Genomic DNA, 15,157 nt, shown 5'->3' on the forward strand with positions numbered 1-15,157 from the left:
CGTGAGTCTTGGGGCACCGCCTACCTGGGCACCTAGGTAAGGTATTTTAAGGCCCATCCCCGCGGCGTTTCGGCGCCGTTTATGGGAACCACCTCCCGTCAGCCAGTGAGCTTCGGTCTAAGTGCCGCTGTGGATTGAAACAAATCCCCAGAGGAGGGGGCAGAACGGCAGCTCTTCAAGGTTTGAAAGTATCGACGCTGGTTGTTTGGGTGAGAAGATACCTGTGGCAGGGCAAGCGAGGCAGAGTGCAGGGTGACGCCTGCAACAGAGCCTCAGCGTCACCCGCCAAGGTTCGCTGTAAATGGCCGTGGATGGGCGCCCTATCTAATCTCGGCGCATCCAAACCATGGAACCCTGCACGTCCGCCCGCACCGCATCGTCGGCCGCGTCTATTCGTATGTCTGCTGCGTCTGCGTCTGCGCTAAACTAACGACCTTTCCAACCTCTGTCCGTAAAGTTGCTGCGTCGACGTCCCCTTCGCATGGGCATCTTTTGCCAGTCCACGACAGACAATGCCATTTGCATATCCACCCATCGCCGATAGCTCCTCAATGACCACGCCGAAGCGATAACCGACAGACGAGAGCCCCCAACCGAACGAACGGTCCACCGTTTAAACCCACCTGCCGTCGGATATCATTCCCCATCGGTCGAGAGCCTGGCCTCCCGACCTTCATTTCGCAGCCATGGACCGCGCCATGATGATGAGGGACATGGAGTACGATGAGAGCGCCATCATGGAGGATGACAGGGACGCCGAGCCTCCCGCCATCGCGGGGACCCCTCAGCGCCTGATACTCGGCCGTTCGCCCTTGTCCAAGACGCGCTCCATGTCCGACGGCGGCACCCCTTCGAAGCTCTCGCCCTCTCCGCACATCGCCGAACGCAATACGTCCAAAGATGATAGCCACATCGGGAACACCGCCGCGGCGACCGTGGCGCCTCCCGTCACTCCCCATCGGTCCGAGTTTCCTCTCCGCGGCCTGTCACTGCAGATGCCTGCCAACTCCCCGTCCTCCTCGTCCACCGGCTTCACGAAACCCGCGCCGCTGTCGCCAAAGCTCGACCACTCCCAGATTTACGCGAGCCCGACAAACATACTCCCGCGTCGCTCACGCGGCCTCGACTTCTCCCGTGCCGCGACGAGCCTCCACCACTCAACCCTCGCTGAGTCTTCGCCCGACTCATCGCCCACGATCGGAGGCAGAGGAATGAACATACCCGGCAGGAGAAGCAACGACTACGGACAGGCCGAACAGACGACGAACTCGCTGTGGTCCATGATGGGCAACCACGAGCGCATGACCGTGTCGAGCTCTCTCGGAAGCGCCCACCCGCTCGGGTCGGACTCTTCCTCTTCTTCAGACGACGACGATTTGATGGACGAGGATATGGACGAACCATACGTTGGTACGCCGCTGGCCAACAAGTCTATGACCCCGATCGGCACTCAGGCTCCCAACGCGCCGTGGATGGGGTCCCCGGCCATGAACAGCCTGATGAGCTTTCAGCAGAGACAACGGGCAAGGAAACAGCCCAAAAAGAAGTACAAGCCGCCGCTCGGTCTTGGATTTAGTCCCGCAACCGTGGCCGGTCTATCAAAGTCGCCGCCGAGCAATGGACCCAAGGACATGTCTGCTCACAACCGGAGGGAAAGCATTAGCTGGCAGGCGAACCAACTGCATATATCCGGCAGTGAGGAGGAGCGAGGAGATAACATTGACCACCTCCTGACCACACCCAGCCGCGACGGGCAGCGACCTACCATTATGAAACGCGTAGTCACCCGTCGCGCAAACCTTTTGGTGAGTTGGCTCTCATCCACTCTGACTTATGCGTACTAACCGTGTGTAGCCCAAAACGAAGAATTTTGCTCGTATCAGAGCAGCTCTGTTCGAGGAAGGCGCGCCTGTTGAGACGGAGACCCGGCGCGAGGCCGAAGTCGTGCGGCAAGTGCGGGAGAGCGACGTGGACCTCGAGCCGCCCCGTCAGCAAACAGCGCCGGCCACGACTCACTCATCACCGAATCTCGGCACCCAGGAGCCGATGCTGGACGACATCCCCGAGAGCATGATCACCGACTCCGCACTGAACCTTTCAGGCAGCTTCAAGCAGCAGGCACTAAAGAACTCCAAGGGCACCAAGTTCTGGGACACATTCTCGGAAGCCAGCAGCGCCGGCACGCGTACAACACCGCCCCCGCCCAGCGGACTCCCCCGGGGCTCTTCCTCGGGCATCAGCGAGGACATATCCATGGACTCGCCCTCTCTCGGGCCGACCGCCGGCTTCGCTATGGCCGCCAGCAGCGGTGAGTCCCAGAAAGGCGACACACCCCTCCTGGCACAAGGGCCGCAGCCGGCGCCGAGCGCGGCCGAGATCACGCGCCGCATCAACAGCAAGCGCAGGAGAGAAGACGACTTTGACCCTGTGAGTTTCAAGCGACGCGCCGTCAGCCCAGGCATGAGCGTGCACAACTCCCCCATCATGCAGAGCCCCATGCAACGGGACGTCGCGCCGTGGGGATCCCGCCCTGGCAGTAACAGCGGCGACCGGGGAGGCTCCGGCGCGCCAAGCGAGTCGGGAAGTCTGGGCGGGACGCCGGGGAGCAACCCCAACGCCAACGGCCGGGTGAACGGCACCAAGGGGCGCGTCGGGTTCCAGGGGATGGTAGACACCAGCGACGGCATGATGCGGATGAGCATCGAGTGACCTGAAGCGGTGTAGGAAGGGAGGCAGGAGCAGAGCTGGTCAGCAGGCGTTTCTTGCAGTTCTTTTTTGGGTCAGGGTTGCATTTGAACAAAAGTACGGTGCAGGCGAATCGGCGGTTATTCAACGGAAGGAACAAGAAATATCCATAGAGCCGTACCCGGCATCACACGGCGGCGCATGAAGTAGGCATATCTAATGACCAGACATTGGTTTTGAACAAGTTGATATTTCGTGGTCGTGGTATCTTTTCCCAACGCCTGTGTACGCCTTTAAATGCTCCCAATGGCAACGAAGAAAGTTAAAACAGGTCCCCTCCCCTCCTAAACTGCCTGTAATCATTCACTCCACGCCGACACCCTCCTCCGGGACCCTCAGACTACCCAGCTTATCATCCAGCCACCTCGCCAGCTCCTCGGCATGCCGCCTCATGACCACGACACCCGCGGTGTTTACGCTTCCGACACTGCCTAGACTGGCCGTCGTGATCCCGCCCACGCTCAGCACGCTGTCCACCTCGCTCGGCGACGCGGGCATCTGGCTGGGCGTCGCGCCCCCGGACCTCTCACCGGTCCCGTTGTGTCCGCCGTGCGCCGCCAGACCACCTTGCTGCAGCTGCTGTCCGCCGCTGCCGCTCCCCTCCTCGATATGCTCCGCCAGAGGCCCGATGCACACGAACAGCAGCCCGCACTTGAGCCTCCTGATCACGACGACGCCGGCGGCCAGCTGCACCGTGATCGTCAGCGGCTTCTCCACGGCTGGCGAGGAGGCGGCGGACGGGGAGGAGTGCGAGGTGGGCAGGGCGTCGGGGATGTCCGGGGCCGTGGAGCCGTGCAGTGCGAAGAGGGAGGAGGCGACGGTCGACTGGGTGCGGAGGAGGGCGACGGGGTGCGGCGAGGCGTGGGCGAGCAGCCGGCCCGAGGGGGTCGCGAGCAGGGCCGTGTGCAGGTGGGCGTTGAGGTTGGCGGAGAGGAAGGTTGTTAGGCGTTTCGTTAGGAGGAGCGGGGGCGTTGGTTGGTTGAAGGACATGTTGGGCTGTCGTTTGTGTGTTTTCGCGTGGTGGTGATGGCTTCGGATCTGTGAGAGTTTGGTGCCCGACGGTGGGCTGATGGGCGATGTTTGGTGCGTTTCCGACTTGGGGAGAGTCGTCGCGCGTCGTTGGGCTTTGGTTTGTAGTTTGTTGGTATCAGTCGAGCTGAGGTGACACTTGGTTGTCGGAGAATCTCGAGCTCGAGCTGTAGCTGTCGAACGTGGCGGGTTGAGGTCGAGATTTGATCCACCGAGCAATCGAAATCGGAGCTGTGGCAGCCTCCAGTGTAGGCAACCTGGAAATTTGGGCTGTGTCGGGGCACACGCCGACAGCTGCAGCATCATGGAAGAGGTACGTACCGCCCCGGCGGCGGTGGTAGTGTGGCACGTGGGAACGGAGGCCCTGTCAGCGGACATCACGGCCCTGGCTGTATTTTAAGAACATTCCTAGTGCTCGGCGTCTACTGCGGTGGTCATGCCGTCCCGTGATGCATTGGACGAACTAGGACGAGCGGGAGGAGCTGAGGTGCACTGAGTCATCCTGCGCTTGAAGCGACTACATGGGTATTATTTTAGGTTCATTTGCAGACTGAAATAACACGCAGAAGGAAAAATTCAGAACCCCAGTCTACGCCTTCGGACCGTTCAACGAGATGAAGCGCCTGCGGAGGTCGTCCATGACGTCCACGTACTCCCGCCCGTCCTCCGTCTTCACCCGCCACTCGCAGTACAGCTTCTGGATCTCGTCGCAGAGCGTCCGCGACTCGGCAGCCGGGCTGACCAGGTCGTAGTTCAAGAGGAGCCGCACGGCGAGCTTGAGGTGCTGAGAGTATCCGACTTGCATGAGTGTCTCGTCGATGTGGACATCTGCGCGCTCATCGCACTGGTGAGTGCATTCACAGCCCCGGAAGTTGACGCGCTCGCAGCCGCGGCCAACGTGGCGGTTCGTTCCGATGCATTGGATGTCCTGGCATCGGCGGATGTGAACGCAGTCGCAGGTATCGCACCCGTCGAGCGAGGGGAGGGGGAAGCCGAGCATCATGCGGAAGAGGACGGCGCCGAGGGCCCAATGGTCGTCGCTGATAGTGTACAGGCGTTTGGCCTTGCAGGTGTTAGATGGCAAGTCTTCGGACCAGGAGTGATGAGCTTACCAGGTCGCCTTTCATGATGTATTCTCTCCACTGCTTCTTCATCTCGGGCAAGCTCATGTGCTCGTCATCAAAGGGCGCCACGGCCCGTCCATCGGAGTTGGGAAAAGGTTTGCTGTCATCGTTGATCTTCCTATTGCGACGTGCCGGAGCACCAGACACATACGCAGTGCCAAACTTGCCCAGCTTGCAGACGCCGTACGTCTCGTCGCCGCGCGGGTGTTGGAAGAAGATACTCTTGCCGTTGATGCCGCGGTGAAGAATGGGCATCCAGTCCAAGTCTTCATGCTCCCAGTGCCCTTGGCCCGTAACCCAATCAATCTCATGGCGACAGCCGTCGTGGAGCCAGACGAGAGCGCGCATGATGGACGTGAGGACGTGCCAGCAGAGCGACTCGGGCATGTGGCAGCCGGGCTCTTTCTCGAACGTCCGGTCCGCGAAGAGGAGCTCTAGCGTGCCGGCATCGCAAATGTCCCAGACGAGGTAGTCTTCGGTGGCGTCCACCTGCGAGTGGAAGGGCTTCTGACGCAGGTAGCCCGCCAGCGAGATGATGTTTTCGTGGTTGAAGATGTGTGCAATGTTGCGCCCGATGTTGCAGTCGTACAGCAGGTCCATCAAGCCCTTGACCTCTCGCTGCCTCTTGGTGGTGAAGCCGGCGGCGTATTTCCCAGCGTCATAGTATTCGTCAAAGTCGTCAACCTTGCGGGCAACGAACTCCTCGCCGTCGGCATATCCCAGGTGCTGTGCGAGCCTCCTCGCCAGCCAGATGTTGCCCTGGACTTTCTTGACGAGCTTGAAGGTCGGCTGGGGGTGGTCTGGGTCGTCCATTGCGGCGTGTTACGTGGATCGATGAAGACGGGCATCGCGGGTTTAGGGATTGAACTGTAGACATATATCATCTCTTGTGATCATTGTGATGATTTGCAATCAGCATGTCTTCTTCGCGACGCTGCGATGACTTGGCAGGGCTTCATCTGCATCAATGGCTTGTCTCCAATGTCCCAGCCGTCAGAATATCACTATGAATGGGGTCATCCAGGCTTCCTGCATCGACACAAAGAGCAGTCAGACATTGTCGTTTGTCGTCCAACGGCTTTCATCTTGGCAGCCCGGAAACGGCCACCCTGTGCGCCCCGTCCGTAATTAGTGTCACGACCGTTGGATGCCGCTCTGCAGCCGCAGAACAGGAAACATCCATCAGGAACATTGAGCGGTCGGACGAACTGCGCGGTAGCCACAATCCCTCAGTCCGCAGCGGCGGCCAAAGCCAGAAACATTTCAAGCCTTCGCGCCCGACGCGCCGCCACTTGGCGAACACGCAGACATGGTCTTTCCCAGAAACATTGCATCTATATCGGCCGCGCCGTTCACTGTCGTTTGTCTCAACAAGATTAGACTGACGATAAAGATAGCCGAATGCCCGGGGTAATCCACGTGCCTCCGGGGCGGGAAAATTGGCATTGGCAAAGCGAAATGGCGTCCTTGTCCCGAAGTGGGAGGTGCCCGGTTTTCTCTGGGCCGTGTTGGCCAAGACCTGCCGTCTGATCCGTGGTTGTTTGCGAGGATCCTCCCTTGGCCCTTTGCCCTTGCGTTGTTTGCGAGGGTTGCGAAGCCCTTCTGAATGTCAGGCTATGCTGGAGAGGGAGGAGGGCGACTGGCAGTGTCGCTATGAATTAGTTCAGCTGAATGACATCGCCGTCCAGGGCTCAATCAATGCGGAGGGGGCGCATAGGCCAAGTCTGAGGTAAAAGAAGCACTTGCGAGGCCAGGTCCCGTCTCCGGGGGTGCTCGACATCATGCATACCGTGGTACGGCCAAGGGGACGGCGTTTCATCGAGACTGTCCCGAGGGGAAGCTGAGCAAGTCTGCGGCGAGTTGAGACGGGATTCCCGGCGGGCGCAGATTATCCATTCTGGCTGCAACGAGAGGGACGAGTAAGTTTACCACGGAGACGTCTGAGTTCGACAAGCCACTGGGACAAGTGAGGTGCTCGTGAGAGAGATCTGGACGACGGTCGCTTCTTGGTCGGCCTCGCTCGATTCTGAACGGCGGCACTTTCGTTTCGAAGAGCTGACGTTGCACTCTGCGGGAGTGGTTAGCGACTGGCCGCGCTCATTCAGGACGGTCGAAACAACGCGGCCAGATGGCCCCCAAGTGCGTGGCGTCCCGCCGCTTCGAGAGGCGCAGGACTTGAGTCAATGGTTGGATGGGTTGGGCGGGCGCGTCCGTTGCGCGGCTGATTGTCAAGGTGAGGCCGCGAACTTGTGGCCGTGTTTAATCTCGAACGGAAGTACCGTCTCGTACAGAGCACTCGTCCAGTGGCAGAGCCTTGCGGCAATACTTTGGAGGCCGTGGTGGACTGGTGGTGCTGCGAGTAAGACGATCCGCCGTTGATTGGGGGCAGAAACGGCTCTGACAGGCCGACTGATACACTGTCGAAGAGGCAGCCCTGGACGCTGGAGGCTAACAGGGGGAACACACGGTGGAACCCCTTATCAACCCTATATGTGACCCCGGCCAATACGGAGCCAGAACTGGACGGGAAATGGGACCTCAAACGCTCTGATGGTGGCGCTATTCCGATTCGGGACGGCCAGGGCACGGTACCTGCGTTAAAGGCCGCGCTTCAGCCGCTGTTGCTCCACATGCGCCTCGGATGCTCGAAACCGCCAAACTGCTCACGTCCGCCCGGCCCTGTCGCTGCGACCTCAACTCGTCGCAATTATTGGATGCTTTTCCAGAAAGGCCCCCCTTTCCTTCCTCTTTAAGCGTCTCTTGTCATGTCTGGTCCCTCTGGGTCCCCAGAAGTCCCTAGGGCCCCCCCTCTCGCCGATCCCTCTTGAAGGCCTCCACTCCCGTCTTACTCGCCGCTGGTCACGCTCACGCCAACACTCTTCAGTCTCAGTGCTGCCCGTCTCACACTGGACTGACACTGACACCTTCCGCAATCCTCTCTCGAGCTTCGCGAAGCAGTCCCGTGGCCTCGACAGCAAGCGTTGATTGTTCCATCGACCGCCAACATTCCAGTCTCGCGTGAGAACCTCACCGTCCGCTCATTCTGCGCCATTGTCCCTCGCTCGCGATCGATTCGACGACCGTCCGCTCACTCACCAGTCTCGCTACTGTCCACACTGTATCACTCTGCCCTTTTCGACATTCTGATACTCAGCCTTGCAACCCAGCGTGGCCGATCAAACGCGGATATTCGCCCTACCAGCAATAACGCCCACATCACTTACAACATCAACACCAGCGCCCACGACACCGCCCTTCCTCGCTTTCCCTTGTCAATCAAAGCACTTCGGATAGCCCCGATTGACTGATTGACAGCCGGAGCTGACGTTGTCGTCGCGGCTGTTTTCCCTCTCCCTCTTGATCCACCCTCAAACGCCCGGTCGCTCGACTATGCCTTCCTGACGACCGGCGGTCCGAACTCTTGTCTCGCAAAGTCAGCCCTTCGACCCTTGGGCCCACATTCCGTTCTCCCTCTCGTTCAACTTCTCGTCCATTTACCCTTTCACTCGTCCAGTCTCTTGCGTCGACTGATTTTTCTCCTAGCCCGTCAACACGAAAGCACAGTCGATTACTTCGCGGGCGAGTAACGACGTGTGCAGGCGGCAGGCCCGGATTTACGGTATCACACTCACTCACGACGCCGTTTCCTTTTTTCCCCTTCTTCTTTTCGACTCGACTGTGTCGAAATTTATCGGTACCTTTTTCCCCGTCATCAAAATTCGCTATTAGTTCAAGATGGGGTGTCTCAACCATCGCCGGAAGGGCATCCAGTACAAGGCGGAACAGAAGTGGGATTACATTGTGAGTGCGACCGTGGTTGACGAAAGGTGACGGTGCTAACCAATTGCAGTCTCTGAACGACTTCCGCTCGCGAGGATGCCTCACCCCGTTCGCTTACTTTTACCTCTGGCTCATGTTGTTCATCTCCGTCGCTGTCTACGGTGTCGATATGTTCACGGCCGTCAACCTGCTCGCCTTCGACAAGTGGTCATCCGAAATCGATCCCGCCATCGACTTTAAGATATCGAAGTGGATCTTTTCCGTCTCCATCATCGCCTCCTTCGTCAACCTCGCCTTTGAGCAGTTCCGGGCTATGCGTGTAATGAAGCGAGGAAACGTTGCTGAATGCTACCTGGACAACATCGCCGTCCGATTGGAGAGTACTCGGATGGGCAAAGGACAGGGATGGCGACGATTTCTCGTATTCGCCGAGCTCACGAAGAGCAAGAAGGGAGCCGAGTATATCGCTCTGTTCACCTACTTCAGCTTGCAATGTGAGTTACACCGGCATGTCTCATAGCATCCTACTGACATTCACAGCTTGGATCCGCGTCATGGTCTGTTCTGGTCCCCGTCAGGTCGTCAACGCCCTGACGCTCAAGTCCGTCTACGACGCCAAGCTTGCCGTTCACGAGGCATCCGTCGAGGGTTCTCTGCTGGGTTTCTTTGAAAAGATTAGGTCTCTTGCCACCGAGGACTACCAGCAGGCCCTGATCCTGTCTGGTATGCTCTTCACCCTCGTCATCTGGGTCTTTTCCGCTCTGTACCTCATTCTGGCTGTCATGTTCTACGTTTTGTTCCTCTGGCACTGGATCCCCAAGGACGACGGTGGCCTTTCCGGATACTGCGAACGCAAGGTCAACAAGGCTCTCACCAAGATCGTCACCGCCAAGGTCAATAAAGCATTCGCCAAACAGGAAGCGGACAGGAAGAAGGCGGAAATGCGGGCAGCCAAGAAGAACGGCGAAAAGATTGCCCCGGAGCGACAGGCCACTCTGCCAACCCTACCCAACGTGGGCGATCCAGACAAGCTCGCCGAGATGCCCATGTTTGGTCGCAGCGATACCTTTGCAACGCTTCCCCCGTACGAATCCCGGCCTGGAACCCCCGGCAGCATCGAGCTTGGTGCCATGGATCGAAAGCGGCCCATGCCTCCTTCGAGAATGGGCACCACGACGTCGACTGCCAGCTACTCCTCCAGCGCTCCTCTCGTTGGCGGCGCTGCGGACATGGGCTACCAGCGATCAGCATCCCCTGCTCCCTCTCTCCCGCCTTTGGACCTGAACAACTACCCACCTGTTCGCCCGGGTACCTCGAACTCGCAAAGAAGCTTCCGCCCCGCGCTGTCACATTTGCACACCAACTCGCAAAGTTCGCTGCGAAATATCTCGGAGAGCCCCGCAACTTACTCTCCGGATACGATGCCACCCTTCCCGCCTCCTGCCCGAACCAACACTGGTGGCAGCACTAGAAGCTACAACCAGCGGCCTCCTCCCAGGGCCACCTACGACGACTACTCCAGTCAGTCCAACGGCCGAGCCAGCCCTGCGCCGTCGACCTACTCGACGCGCTCTGCGGCCCCTCGCGGTCCCGCGATGAACGGCCCGGGATACCAGGCCTACCAGCCGTACAACGCCAACCCCCAACGGAGCGCCACCGGCCCCGTCCCCCCTCGCGGCCCGCCCACTGCTCCCACGCGGAACATGACGGCGCCAGTGCCTGTGCGACCGCAGCAGGACTACTTTGCCCGTCCGGGAACGTCTCAGAGCCAGAGACCTCCACGAAACAACCAGGGTTACGGCGGCTACAACGACGACGTGGAGGCTCAACAGGGCCCGCGGTACTAGGGTTCATAGAGGAGCATTGGGTTCGGTTCAAACCAGCATTTTCTTTTCATAATGTCTTTATGATTCCTGGGCGTCCACTTTTTGCAGTTGTCACAGGACGCTTCCATCTTTCGCGAACGGGTTTACAGCCATTCTACCTATCCAGCCCCCCTTGGGCTTGGCAGACTTGGATCAAAGAGCTTGGACCAAGATCTGGATTCGCTTCTTCCTTACGACTAACCATCCTTTCGATACCCCCGACTTTTACTTCTACCCAGTTCTCAGTGTACCATTAGGAAAAGGGCGTATTTCTCGGCGTCAGCAAGGGTCATGTTCACGGCCGGAAGAGAGAGAAAGAATCGCACTTGTACTTTTAGTAAAATACAACGTTGATGACGATCTGTTGTACGCCTGCCTTCGTGATGACATCCCCTGGTTAAAGCTGCAGGGTCCCCGGAATGCTGGGGTAAGCAGCGGGGCTGAAACCTTAACAATGTCCAGTGTGGTGTAAGTAACTAGAGGGTGCACCTATTTGCGTTTAATATTTCCGAAACCCCTGTTAATGCGCGATTTTTGGGTTTTTTACTTACTACTACTTTTATTACATTAATGCAGTTAATTAATAACGCGTTTTTTATCCTTTTTAACAAGCTTAATAGTAATTAAAGTTATTTATACTTAATAATTAGTATTAAGTTCTATTAGTATAATTTCTAGTATTATATTTATATCTAAGGGCTAATCTTATTAATATAAAATACCTCTAGCTAGTAAGTATATATAAATATTAGTATAATCTAGTTTAATATATAGACTAAGAGATTTAATATAGTATAAAGGTTATATATATATATAGTATTAATAAAATATATTATTAACTATAAGTTATAATAACTTCTAAGAAGTTATTCCTATTATTTTTAGCTTTTTAAAATATCTAGTTAACTAAAGTTAGCTACTTTATAGTATATTTAATTATATTTAAAATATATTACTTTTAAGGAGTTAAGCTAGTCTTAGTTATTTATAGTTTAAAATCCCTCACTAAAGTTATTTACTACTTATAATACATATAGAAGTATATCTTAATATAGAAAAGAGCTTATTATTCTATTTATAAAAAGTTAAATATAAATAGATATACTTATACTTATAGAAGAAGTAATATTTATAAGCTAACTAATTTTTATATTATTACTAAATTATATAAATATATAACTATTTTAAGTTTAGTTTTAAATACTCCTTTAATTAAGATATTAAATAATAATAATATTAACAAAGATAAAGAGTATAATAACTAGTAATAATTTAATCCTTTATAATATATTTTAATATGATTTTTAAATACTTTAGGCTAATTACTAAATAGGGTAATAAGGTAAGTAATATAATATATAAATAGGCTAAGATTATTAATTACTCTTCTAATATAGCGTATAATTAATATAATTAATATAGATATAACGAAAGATGATAATAATAGTTAAAAATGATGAAAAGAATGTGTTAATTAATATAATTAAATGTGTTGTGACGTGGTAAAAGTGGTGGCGGGCAAAAAACCTGAAAATCGCGTATTAATAGGGGTTTCGGAAATGTTAAACGCAAATGGGTGCGGCGCTAGGGGCGTCAGGGACGTTTCGGCGTCCCCTCGACGTGCTCAACATGGCGTGCTGCGATGCGCGCCCTTTGGTTGCTTGATTTGTCACCGCCATGTCAACCTCAGATCCCGAGCTGACGAGGAAAACAATTTCATCAGCCATGACTGTAGTCATGGTAGGATTATACGAAGGGCGCGCTTGATCTCAATTGGGGGTCGCAACTGAAAAGGAATTCGTTCCGCAGTCCACGGACGAGCGACTTTGGATCTTCACGACACACAACTCGGATGAATTACACTCTTCTGCTCAGCAGCCTGTTTGCGTCAAACTTCATCGCACACGATAGCATATTTTTAGGATCATTCACAAGAATGCCGGCCAGGACGATTGATTGGCACGAGGGCGAGCTCGCGGTGCACAACCTCCTCAAAGTCCCCACCCGCCCGAACCCTACGTCCGCGGGGCTGCCGGCGTCCTACGGGTACCGCATCGCCGCGGCGCCGCTGTTGGCTCTCGGCACGCTCGACAACGAGGACCGCCCGTGGACGACGCTCTGGGGTGGGAACGCGGGGGCTGTTGCGAGGCCTATCGCGGAGGATGTGCTTGGTGTGCGGAGCAAGGTTGACGTTGCGGATGACCCCGTTATAAGAGCCCTGTGGGGAGGCGAGGAGAGGGAGATCAAAGAGGGCGAGGTTGTGCAACCGGGAAGAGGGGAGGGGAAGGTTGTCTCCGGGCTGGCTATTGACTTGAGCACCAGGGATCGGGTAAAATTTGGTGGGAGGATGGTTGCTGGTGCTGTTACGACTGTCAATGGCAATGGAGGGGGCGAGTTGCAGATTGCGGTCAAGGTTGACGAGAGCCTCGGCAACTGCCCAAAGTATCTCAACAAGAAGGATGTGAGAGAAAGAGAGTCGCTGGTCAAGGGGCGGGTCGAACGGGGACTGCCGTTATCCGAGGATGCCGCCGCCGTGGTGACACGGGCTGATATGGTCTTCCTATCCAGCGGCACCGGCGAGACCATGGATACAAATCACCGTGGGGGTTCCAAGGGCTTCGTGCGGGTTGCGAGGAACGATGACGGGGGCGTGGAGATAATCTACCCGGAATGTGAGTTGCATCACCCTGCTCAGCGCAGCATCAGAACGGCCGCTGACAAGCCGTAGTCTCTGGAAACAGGTTATACCAAACCTTGGGCAATTTGAGAGTCAACCCCCGCGTCGGCGTTGCAATCCCAGATTTTGACACGTCTGATGTCCTTTACGTACGTCCCGCTCCAACGCAGCTGTGTCTGTCGAAGAAGAAACTAACCAATGCAAGATTACGGGAACGGCGTCGATCCTCGTGGGACAGGACGCGGCAGCCTACCTGCCACGCACCAAGCTGGCGATCAAGATCACCGCGTCTTCGGCCGTCTTTGTCAAGTCTGGTCTGCCCTTCACCGGTGCCCCTCTCGAGCCGTCGCCATACAACCCGCCCATTCGCCACTTGCACACCGAGCAACATCAGCCACCAGCGGCAGCGGCAGCGTCAGCCGCAGGCACAGCGACGCTATTGTCCCGTGAGATCATCACACCCACCGTCGCGAGGTTCACGTTTGGGCTGGAGCCGGCAGGGCGGTGGGAGCCCGGACAATACGTCACGCTCGACTTTGCTCCGGAGCTGGACGTGGGATGGAGTCACATGCGCGACGACGAGCCGCAGAGCCTGAACGACGACTACGTGCGGACGTTCACGGTGTCGAACCAGCGCGGGGCGGGGCAGACGGTGGAGATCACGGCCAGGAAGAAGGGGCCCGTGACGGGGTTCCTCTGGAAGTGGAACACGAGGGTGCCGCTGGAGATACCGGTGCTGGGCTTTGGCGGTGAAGAGGCTTTCAGGATGGGGAGGTCCCCAGGTGCTGAAGAAGAGGTCTTCGTTGCGGCGGGCGTGGGGATCACGCCGGTGATGGCTCAGGCGGAGGGGGTACTGAGGTCCGGGGGACGGTTGAAGGTCTTGTGGAGCGTCAAGAGCGACGACTTGAAGTTTGTCAAGTATGTTCTTGACCGGATTCAGGGGCTTGCTGGAGTTACCAGGCTGTTCGTCACGGGACGGTTGGGAGACTCAGAGGAGAGCTTGATCGGGGAGATCAAGGCGGCAGGGGCTTTGGTGGAGAGGAGACGCATGGAACAGGGTGATGTAAAGGAAGCTGCTTCTGGAAAGAGGAAGTACTTTCTATGCACTGGGCCCGCAATGTTGAAGACGCTGAGCGAATGGCTGGACGGAGAGGAGGTTGCTTGGGAAGACTTTGCATACTAGACGATTGGCGAGTTGCTCATCCAATAGAAGCTAAACTTTTGTTTGGTTATCACAAAAGAAACAAAAGAAACATCGCGGTTGCATAGTACTGTCGTACCTATTCATACCAAGGACACGTCCAATGAGAACCTCCATGTCATCGGAACTGGTTCCAGGATTCCAGCTTGAGCACTTTCTTCATCGAGATGCTGACAGAAAAGCGGATTATGTAATACGCCTTTTCTCGATGCATGTAACCCACCCAGCTGGCAATCCAGATCAACCAGCTGCAACCAGCCGCAGCCACCAATCGCGATCTCCGTCGACAGCCACGATGCCACACGTTTTCTCGATGTGCGTCAGTCCCCAGGATTCCCGATTTCCAGATTTCCATGCTGCCGCATCGATGTTCTTGCATCCCCTCGCAACGGGCATGTGCGGCGCATGCGCCAAGCCCGTCTCGTGTTCTAACCGAACGGTTCGCGGTTACGTTACTGGCTGCCCCCCGACGCAGTGGACGGCTCCGAGAGACACCCAAAGGGCCCAGTGTTCGTCGAAACACAGAAGCAGGGCGTGGGTTGTGGTTGGTTTGCACGAGGTTGGCCGTCGTTTCGCGGGCTTTGAGAAGTGCGTCGGAGTCAGCCTCAAAGCCGGGAGTGTCTTCGATTGAGACCCCCATCGCCCGACGTCAATCTATCGATGCTGCCCGTCTGCCTTCTGCTGCCAATGCCGTGATGCCAGCACATGGCTGCGTCGACGCATCTAACACACACCG

The 15,157-nt window shown here is 56.1% G+C and overlaps 5 protein-coding genes across 5 annotated transcripts; 3 read left to right on the top strand and 2 right to left on the bottom strand.

Annotated features, from left to right (window-relative positions):
- Nucleotides 1-686: 686 nt before the first annotated feature.
- Nucleotides 687-2,709, top strand: CGGC5_v002250 (uncharacterized protein; the record flags this gene model as incomplete). The annotated part of the gene is made up of 2 exons (XM_032035225.1): nt 687-1,805; nt 1,855-2,709. 2 exons carry the CDS (start codon nt 687-689, stop codon nt 2,707-2,709), a joined length of 1,974 nt encoding a protein of 657 aa, XP_031885827.1.
- A 339-nt stretch (nt 2,710-3,048) lies between these two features.
- On the bottom strand, nt 3,049-3,735 carry CGGC5_v002251 (uncharacterized protein; the record flags this gene model as incomplete). Its single annotated transcript, XM_032035226.1, has 1 exon — nt 3,049-3,735. The coding sequence occupies one exon, from the start codon at nt 3,733-3,735 to the stop codon at nt 3,049-3,051; it is 687 nt and encodes a 228-aa protein (XP_031885828.1).
- A 628-nt stretch (nt 3,736-4,363) lies between these two features.
- On the bottom strand, nt 4,364-5,711 carry CGGC5_v002252 (uncharacterized protein; the record flags this gene model as incomplete). Its single annotated transcript, XM_032035227.1, has 2 exons — nt 4,364-4,837; nt 4,887-5,711. The coding sequence occupies 2 exons, from the start codon at nt 5,709-5,711 to the stop codon at nt 4,364-4,366; spliced, it is 1,299 nt and encodes a 432-aa protein (XP_031885821.1).
- Nucleotides 5,712-8,633: 2,922 nt separating this feature from the next.
- CGGC5_v002253 (putative vacuolar membrane protein) lies at nt 8,634-10,525 on the top strand (the record flags this gene model as incomplete). Its single annotated transcript, XM_032035228.1, has 3 exons — nt 8,634-8,699; nt 8,749-9,172; nt 9,219-10,525. 3 exons carry the CDS (start codon nt 8,634-8,636, stop codon nt 10,523-10,525), a joined length of 1,797 nt encoding a protein of 598 aa, XP_031885822.1.
- Nucleotides 10,526-12,479: 1,954 nt separating this feature from the next.
- Nucleotides 12,480-14,403, top strand: CGGC5_v002254 (uncharacterized protein; the record flags this gene model as incomplete). Its single annotated transcript, XM_032035229.1, has 3 exons — nt 12,480-13,215; nt 13,272-13,369; nt 13,426-14,403. 3 exons carry the CDS (start codon nt 12,480-12,482, stop codon nt 14,401-14,403), a joined length of 1,812 nt encoding a protein of 603 aa, XP_031885823.1.
- Nucleotides 14,404-15,157: the final 754 nt, after the last annotated feature.

The sequence above is a fragment of the Colletotrichum fructicola genome, assembly GCF_000319635.2.
Source record: "Colletotrichum fructicola Nara gc5 chromosome Unknown KSG_Nara_v1_contig01, whole genome shotgun sequence".
In the NCBI taxonomy this organism is placed as follows: domain Eukaryota; kingdom Fungi; phylum Ascomycota; class Sordariomycetes; order Glomerellales; family Glomerellaceae; genus Colletotrichum; species Colletotrichum fructicola.